General features: G+C 42.3%; 1 protein-coding gene across 2 annotated transcripts; it reads right to left on the reverse strand.

Annotated features, from left to right (window-relative positions):
* Window positions 1-7,205: 7,205 nt before the first annotated feature.
* LOC125541445 (uncharacterized) lies at window positions 7,206-9,094 on the reverse strand. Of its 2 annotated transcripts, XM_087539794.1 has the most exons (4): window positions 8,852-9,094; window positions 8,534-8,612; window positions 8,397-8,451; window positions 7,206-7,308 (listed from the first exon to the last, which is right to left on the reverse strand). In XM_087539794.1, exons 1-4 carry the CDS (start codon window positions 9,002-9,004, stop codon window positions 7,206-7,208), a joined length of 390 nt encoding a protein of 129 aa, XP_087395920.1. In that variant the 5' UTR covers window positions 9,005-9,094. The 2 variants fall into 2 exon arrangements, 1 of the variants encoding a protein (XP_087395920.1); XR_007297530.2 differs by lacking the exons at window positions 7,206-7,308; window positions 8,397-8,451; window positions 8,534-8,612 and adding an exon at window positions 8,714-8,787 and having other exon boundaries at window positions 8,852-8,987.
* Window positions 9,095-9,461: the final 367 nt, after the last annotated feature.

Consider the following 9,461-nt stretch of genomic DNA (forward strand, 5'->3'; position numbering starts at 1 on the left):
AATGATTGCAGCAAGCGTTTAAATTCTTATGATGGAGGAGTGCGAAACACGACAACCACTTGAACTTACACAGTGCTCCTACTACTAGGCATGTGCAGTGGTTCATACGTCGGTACTACAAAATATTGTTGCTAGTGTAGTAAGATATGACGATAACAAATGATGTTGTGCGCTTGTCAACTATATGAACAATAATGTAACATAGTACCCCTTTTTTGATTGTCCCGTCGAGAATGAACAGTGAGATCAATGTTAACAGAACAAGTTCTACAGCACACGGAGAGTATAGTGCTACAATACTCCATGGAATATGAACCATATGAAGCATCAATCAGTGTTAGGATGGGTGTATGAAGGGTGCATGGGATGGGAGGAAAATTTCCCTTCTCGACCCACTTTTGGGTGTTTGGTAGAGTGCATGAAGGGTGTATGAGTCCACACTAGTAGGTTAACACAAATACACTAGGAGCATGCATCAATAGGGGTGCTGAGATGAGCATGCACGAAGAAGCATGCATCAAGAGGGGTGCTGACATGAGCATGCATGAAGAGGGAACAACTACTCTATATTGAGATGAGAATGCAACCATACACACCCACACGCTTTGTGCTACAGTGACTGATCCGCACTGTCTGAGTTTGATCCAACGGTCATGTTGCACTGAGACATGGACATGCCCATACAGAGGACACCTAAACACCACCGAAGTCCCTCTGCATCTCGAGGAGCACAATGTTGGCCATACAGGGTGCCATCGCCCGTAGGGCCAGCTCCTAGTCGATGGGAGCCAGCTTGTCAAAGATGGTGTCCAATGGCACGAATGGATTTCGGTGATGGAGCCCTGAGAGGATTCGCCTGGCAACACTGACGGCAGCCTGCAACCCCTCCTTGTCCAGCTCCGGCCCCACCATCGGGCGGAGATGGCTCAGCTCCTCAGAGATATAGGTGAAGAAGGAGACCAGGTCAGGAAGTCGTAGCTCGTTTTAGTCGATGGGGTGGTCGAATGGGTTTAGCCCGATGCTAGGCATAGTCGCGCTGGCATGACGGTAGGCATCATGCAGCCGCAACACGTGCATGGCAACATGGTCCACCAAGTGGCTGAGGCGATCCCGAACCTCGTCACGATTGGCCCGCTCGCGCTCCAGCCGGCTGGCCTGACCGCCTATCGTATCTCCCGCTGCAGCAACGCTGCCAACGCCTTGAGCATCTTTGTGGTGGACGCCTGCCGCTTTTGAAGCTCCGTGAACTCCTACACATAAAGGAGGAGCATGGCACTCTTCTCCTCCTTGAGCACACGGAGCTCCACGTCCTTGGCCCTGAGCTCTGCATCCTTGGCCTGCAGCTCCTGTGTGAGGCGCCTCACCTCAGACTCCATGATCTTGTGCGCCGCCATGGAACCAGGTAGAAGCAATGGGGAGAGGTAGCAAAGGGGGCCAAACGACTGAAAGGCAATGAAATCTAGCGGGAATGTGGACGGAGCCAGCCGAGGAGTGGGGTGAATCTTTTGGTTTTCACCATGGGAAAACACCAGTCGACGACTTTTCACATCAGGGAGCAGTGGGTTTTACAAGCGGAGTCATTGTGACTAATTGCTGCCATGCCTGCTCCCGTCAATCAAAAAAATTAAAATTCCTACCACACCTGCTCCCATCAATCAAAAAATTAAAAATCCGACCGCGCCTGCCGCACCCAAAGACCAGAGCAACGCTGGGGTCCATATTTAAATTTACCTACCGGCAAGGAGATAGAAAAGGGGTGAAAAAAGAAATGTGGCGGCAACCTAGCTAATCGGTCGAACTAGCCCAACTAGCTAGCCACTGTGCTTCATTGGTGTACTCCGCTGGGAAGGTGGTCTTTCGTGATTTGATGACTCATTTAATTGCTTCGGCGCTACGGCCAAGGAGGACCCAGACAACGAGCGGTCGGGCATCCCACGTCACGGCAAGGAAGAAAATATGCGTGCACCTCCCGGGAGGACACCGAAACCACGCGATAGTGTGTGCCACGTCCCGGCAGGAGGAAAAATGTGTGTGTAAAAATATAGTGTATTAGACGTACTACCTATGGTTCAACCTTGGGCCCAGCCAGTCGGTCAAAAACACCCCACTAGCCACATAGCTTCATCATGCTAATGTGGCATGGAGGATAGGTGTGGTTGGCTCCGTCTCGACCAGCCACAACGTCTCTTGTTCTAGTCGATTCTTCTATTTTCCAAGCTTTTTTAGTTATAATAACACCACGGCACGCTAGCGCCGCTCTTCGTGTGTGACCATGCGTCTAATGGTTAGACGATGGAGAGGAGAGAGAGATCGCATACCTGGGACCCAGCAGTAAGTGATTCAACGGTCATGCACGTGTTAACGAACCACTCCCTCTACTCTACTCAACGTATTACTATATAAAATCAAGTTATGGGACAAATCCAACAATCGTTGTTGTTTCGGAATATCGACTTATGCTTTGTAGTCCAGGTTGCCAGTTCGAATCTCGTCTTTCAGATTTGTTAGTTTTAGGTCCAAATTTGACCAATGACCCCGTGTGTTGTTCCAATATTTCAGTGTAGGATGTTTTTTTGAACAAACACTTTGCGCAGTTAGACAAGTAATGGCACGAGTTACACATATTTTGCAAGTTTAGGAACAAAACTGACAGCAGCATAGAAATATCACATCCACCCCGCGGCTTAGATGCTATGGTGATATGATTTTTTACGTCGTTGGAACTGAGATCCAATGGCTTGGGAGTAGTCTTTGTAATTATGTGCAATTTCGAAACTCTCCAAGGTTTTTGTTTGCAAATAAAACATTCAGGCCTCGTGTTTTCCGCTGCATCTTGGATCCAATGGCTCCCAGTTGCTCATATTAGGTGCTCCCTGTAGCTTAATTGGCCGCTACGGTGATACAAGTATCTAGGTCGTATGATGTGTGGTCACATGCCACATGCGTAGTACTTGTACTTTCTGCGCAATTCCCAAACTCTCTTAGGCGTATATTGCAAAAACATTGAAACCACCTACTGTGAGCCGTTAGATCTCCGGGAATTCATATCACCATAGAATCTATGGTGCGGGAGTACCTCATACTCTCCCGTGCGAGAAAACATCATGTGGTCTCGCAGCTTGGATGCTACAGTGATACGAGCTTCGAGGTCATTCGATCTGAGATCCAATGGCATCTGAGCAATCTTTGTGCTTGTAAGCAGTGGTCGAACTCTTTGGGGGCTTTTTTGCAAAAAACATTCAAACAACCGAGGAGTTGTTGGATCACAGATCCAACGTCTCTAAACAACTGGTATCACCAAAGCATCTAACGTGTGGTAGCACATGATATTCTTACGTACAAGAGAATATGAGGTCCTCCTTCATCTTAGATGCTACGGTGATACGATCTTCAAGGTCGTTGGATATGGGATCCAAGGGCATCCGAGTAGTTTTTGTACAAATTGTGTGCAATTCTCAAACTCATTAAGGTTTCCTATAAAAAATATTAAGACATCCAGTGAGATGCTATATCTCAGATCTACAAGCTCCAAGCAACTCATATCGGCATATAGCATCTAAGGTGTGGGGGCACATGATATTTTCCCGTGGAGGGGGTGCACAACGAATCATTGTTCGGGAGGGTGGGACAAATATAATGTTCAAATAATATAATCTAAACAATCCTAAATAGAGCTTCACAATTTTATCTAAGGTCGAGGGGTTAACCCCCTACATTATACATAGCTCCGCGTAAACACAACATTTGCTTGTATGTAGTACTAGACTTAATATTCATGTTTTCGTTTCCTGTTGATTTTAAATATTGAATTGTGGACCATGCATGTCTTACATTTTACTCCCTTTGTTCCTAAATATTAGTCTTTTTAGAGATTTCAAATGGACTGCCACATACGGATTAGACATATTTTAGTGTGTAGATTCACTCATTTTGCTCTATATGTAGTCACTTGTTGAAATCTCTAAAAGACAAGTATTTAGGAACAGAGGGAGTATTTTTGAATTTGTGTCATACATGCATGGTTTGGAAAATCAGATGCACTATACTTACTGCATTATTGTTGTATTCGTGTGTGTGTGTGTGGTTATATGCTTGATACATACAAAGTTTTATCACCACCATACCGTTCATCTTTTAAATTTGAATTTGCAATGAAAAACTTACTAGGGATACCATGAAATGTGAAATACACGTTGAGATCACTATATCACAAACTCACTCTAATTCAAGAACTCATCATAAATCATTTACCACGTTGATATTACTATTTGCAAGGAAAATACGAGCATTGTAATACATATAGATTCATCAGCAATTTAAAAGATTACTTTCGGATTCTCGAATGGTAACACCCAACGGCGTACCAACCAGACCCTGGCTCGTGTTGATCCTAAAAAAACCCGGGCTCGTGTACTTCTGGTGGCGTGCGTGGTACGCACATTAGCCAATCCCAACCAGTCGAGCCTCTGCGTTTCAAGTCAAAATATCTAGCGGCCAGAATTCCAGCCCTGGGAAATTCCCCTCATGTCCCCAGTCCATCATCACTACTGATGAACAATGGAGGGATGCTTTAGTAACTAGACAACGTTACCTACCGTGCCGAGCACGGTTCAATTCCCTCAGTCGCTGCTACCCAAGGTCACCCGTCAACTCCATTGCCTTGTACTAATAGGAGTACTACACCAGGATGAGCACAGAATTGAGCCCCGTTTGTTCGTGCCTAGTACTTGAGTTAATATATCAGACAATGCACTAGTACGGAGGGATTATCCTTTTAATCTGCATACATAACTTGTCTGAAGTCTAAATAAGCAAAATGCACTGGTACGCGTTGGTGCTATACAAACGGTTTTAACCCCTTTCCTCGACGGCATTTGGGACCGTCGCCAAGTGAATGTAGGCCATAGGGGTTCTTCCCACATGACCCATAAACCGTCGGGGACATGGAGCAATGATCCAAAGGCCTTCCAAAATGTAATCGTGTGCGATGCAGCACACACTAAATTCTTTCGCACTTGTGGGATCGGTGATTAAACATTTCTAATGACATAGTGAAACCAAACGCTGTGTCATGATGAACCGTTTGGGAAACAGTATGTAAGGCACACAGGCCAACATATGAACTGTGTGCGATTTGTGCCCCATCACACATGAGTTTTCTGCGTAACCCGTCTGCCATGCAAGACTCCATCGCACATGTTTACCAACAATTACTGTATGCGATAATGTTCTATCACAAATGGTTCAAGAGCCCCTTCGCACACATACAAGTGTTGTAGACCGTTTGTGATTTTTTGTGTATCAGCACCGGTTGCGGCAAGAGTGACGTGTGCTTTTTGTTTGGGATCCCACACGTTTCCTGAAAAAATTACGACTAGGATTGTATTTTACATTGGGCATGGTTTACTTCGAGTTCTCGTGTGTGATAACGCGATATAACAAACGGTTCCGGAGACCCTACACACACGTAGTAGCGCTGCAAATTGTTTGCGATCTGTTGCGTATCACCGATGGTCCGCTACGATTGACGTATGCTTTCTGATGTGGATCGCACACACTCATTTAGTTGAACCATGTGCGGAGCAGTTGCTAGGTTAAAACAAAAATATCCCATTTTGAATCGGCATTAGCACTAGCTGCACCATGTGCGGAGCAGTTGCTAGGTTAAAACAAAAAAAATCCCACTCCAGCAAAAAGTACAGCAAGTCCATTGGCCGAAGACCTATCCCAACTACAGAGACGGCCAATTCCTGCAGATTGGAACCCCATTCCATTTATTCCCAGTTTAAAAGACAATGCTTTCAATGTTGTTAGGGACTACGTGCATATATTCCCATCATGGGAAGATTATTGTGAAGACAAACACCATTTTCACATCTTCCTGTCCAACTTACATGTAAGTGCTATTATTCATGGTTATTATTTTCCTGTTTTCTGCTAATTGAACACATGAATGATTTACATTACATTGTTGTAACTAGGCGAGGGTCAATCTGGATAGTCATGACGAGCAAAGCTTGCTTGTGCTTTTCAAGGAAGCATTGCAGCAGTATCGGTGTTACCTGAGGAAATCACACTTTGATGGCAAGTCTATAAATGAATTTCCGGTGAAGTCTCATGTGCTAAATTTAGAAGACATTGAATGGAAAAACCTTTTTATGCACTGGTCTCGTTCCCAGGATGAGGTACTATCTATGAAATCACATGAAAATTTGAACTTCTAATTTTTCACATGTGCCTTACGGATCTTTTTTGCAGGAAATCTGCTCGAAAAAGAATTCCGGTTTGACAAGAACGACAAGATATCGCAAATATGCTACCCGCTGCTTTGCTCTTGTTAGTACCTGTTGTCCTGTATCACTGTACTTGCATACATACCTGGTTCATTATGTGACAGCAGTATGCATGATAGCTTTCTTATCAATTGTTCACTCCAAATTATCTAATCTTTATGAATGGTTACATTAGTGTAGAATATATCCAATGCCAATGTTTTTTTAGCTCTGCATTATTCTTGTAAGTACACACTGTCCTTTATCACACTACACCACAACACTGATGTAGGGACAAAAAAACTGCCGGGAGAAAGCACTTTATAGGGCAGACAAACTGCCGGGACAGGTTTTCTCCCAGCAGATAGAACCGCCACGAGAACGGCTGCCGGGGATTACTTCTCCCGACAGATAATTTTTTCCCGGCAGTTGCATTGCCGGTGCCCATCTATGCCGGCAGTCCACTTTCTCCCGACAGATTGGTCAAGGCACGTGTAACATCAATTATCGGCAGTCTTGCTGCCTGCAGAAGCTCATTTTCCTGGCAGTTCTTACGCCAGCACATAGATTTCACTTCCTATTTTTTTAGGCATCCCTTATGTAATATCCATTCATTCTGTTCAAACCATCAGTACATACCACACGATTTATACACACATTTCACTCAAAGTAACATGTCTCATCCATACACTTCAATCAGAGTAGAATGTAGCCCTCACCCAGAACCTTAAAGCTGATTCGATAAATTAACATAACAACCATATGTATAAGTTGGTCGCGCCACAAAAGGTACAATACATCATGTTTCTAAATGTTGCCACAAAAGGAGTACATATGTTTCTAGGGTGTGTCACACAAGCAAAATGAGCATATACTGGCTTAACAACCAGCAAAATGAGCAGAGCAAGTGTCATAATCACTCTACGAACTTAATTATAGGTCTACCAAATCTTCACTAGCTTGAAGATCTTCCAAATATCCCAACTCTTCAGCAGATTGAAGATCTTCGAAAGCTCCATCAACTCTGTAGGGAAATATGCAACAAACAGAAAACTCAAAATGGAGCTCTTGTTTCAGATTTTAAATTAGCACATTAAAGATTTTGACATGCTTCAGTTTTTAACTCGTCGGCATAAATAAAACTCTTCTAAATTTGCAGCATCTCATCATCACATCAAGCAAGGTTACATCAATAGATCAAGAAAGATTTGTTTGAAGTACACATAAACAAATCTTCATGTGCAAATAAGCAAAACAAAAAGCTGTACAATGAACTTGCAAAAGCTGCTTAGTCTAAAAAAATACAACTTACTAGTGAAAGCTATGACTAAACCTGAGTTAAAGATGTATCTCTGGAGTTAATGTAGTACTCTGAGTTCGAATCTTTTTTTGCACCGAGTTAAACTCAACAAATAGGCAAAACTCTATACAGTACTATATTGAACAAATAGTTAAAACTGTGTACAAATAGGCAAAAGTCTGTACTATAAACAGCATAGTAGTATACAAGTAGGCAAAACTCTGTACTATACATCGTACAGTAGTACAAATAGGCAACCCTCTGTACAAATAGGCAGGGGCAGGCCATTGGTTATTGGTTTCTCTATATCATAGGAAAAAAGAAACTCATGAAATAACCATTGGTTACAGATTTCTCTGTCTATCTCATGCATCTTAGCTTGTTTTTAATAGAGTTCATTGAAGAGAATATACCCTCTAGCAGACTAGCAAGCCAAAACTGGTATGAGGATCAGTTTTATACGCCAAAACAAGTCTGAAATTCTGTACTGTATAGTAGAGTTTAACACTGAGTTCTAACTCACAGTCAAAAATCTTTCATGTTCAAATAGGCAAAACATGCTCAGTTTGAATCTTTCCTTTTTTACTAAGATAAACATTTGTACTGAGTCTCCAGGAATGACGTAAAAGATTTCAACACAGTAGTTACTCTATGAAATATTTTTATTTTGTAAACTTCAGTACTGTACAGAGTCGAGTGCATGAAATTTCTTGGAAACATACAAACATAAAAACAAAATATGATTATGTCGCCTACCACTCTACCTCAACGACCCAGCTAGCATGCTAGAATAAGATTCGATCTCAAAGAAACATGCATATTACCTCAGCTTGCTTGTGGTCGCATTCCTGCTTTCGTCATGGACTTTTCCACTTCCAACTGCATACATAGAAACGAAAGCTTCTTAAGCAATCAACCATGATAGTAATTGTTAAGTTCAATCATAAGAACAAAACCTCACATGCTTGTATGGCCATGCGATACATCACATCGCTTCCCATTAGCCAATACTTCAGTTTGTCATCCACAACATAGTACATCTGCTTTCAAGCAACTGTAAATGGAGAGTGTAAGGGTGATGTATTAGATAAAGGGGAAAGTTATACTACAAGTCATCAAGAGATAAAGGGGCAAGTTATACCAGAAATCATACACATTGTGCATTCTAGTGCTTTTTTTCCTTCTTCCCCTTCGTTTCTTGATCCAACTCATGGTCTAAACATGGAAAATAGTTACTTGGCTATCATCCATTTAACTAACAGTCTATATACATAGACACCTTCATGCTCTTCAATGCCGTCACTTGGCATGTCATCAACATCTCTAGTCGTTTGGGACCTAAGAACTCGAGCATCTCATCGTAATCATCTAGGTCGATCTCCTCTTGAACATCATCAGGTTGAACCTCATCATGGTCACTAAGATTGAGCATCTCATCGTAATCCCCATCCCACTCTTATCCATTCTTGACCAATTTCACTAAGATTGCCTAACATGAGAAAGAAAGAATACTTCTATTAAGGAAAAAAATCTAGTAAAAAAAATGCATATCGTCCGTATCTAGTATAGGCAACAAGAAATACAATACGGAGAAGGAATGTCATCACACAACATAATATAATTAACTGAAACATGTCATTTCAGAAAATACAATAACCAAAATAGCAGTAAGAATGTCATCATCTATATCATAAAAGCATAGCACCTATTCTGCCCACATATGGTATTTCACAAAACACAAACAAAGATGGTAGTAGGTGCATCAACTAAACAAACAAACACTTAAAATAATTAGCTTTGTTTCATCTCAAATTAAAATGACCTCCAAAGCTCAACTAAACAGTCAGGTGTCAACCAATTTAATTACGGTATGCACTTGTTAATCACCA

Source organism: Triticum urartu, chromosome 2A (assembly GCF_056163025.1).
Source record: "Triticum urartu cultivar PI428250 chromosome 2A, HENAU_Tu73, whole genome shotgun sequence".
Taxonomy (NCBI): domain Eukaryota; kingdom Viridiplantae; phylum Streptophyta; class Magnoliopsida; order Poales; family Poaceae; genus Triticum; species Triticum urartu.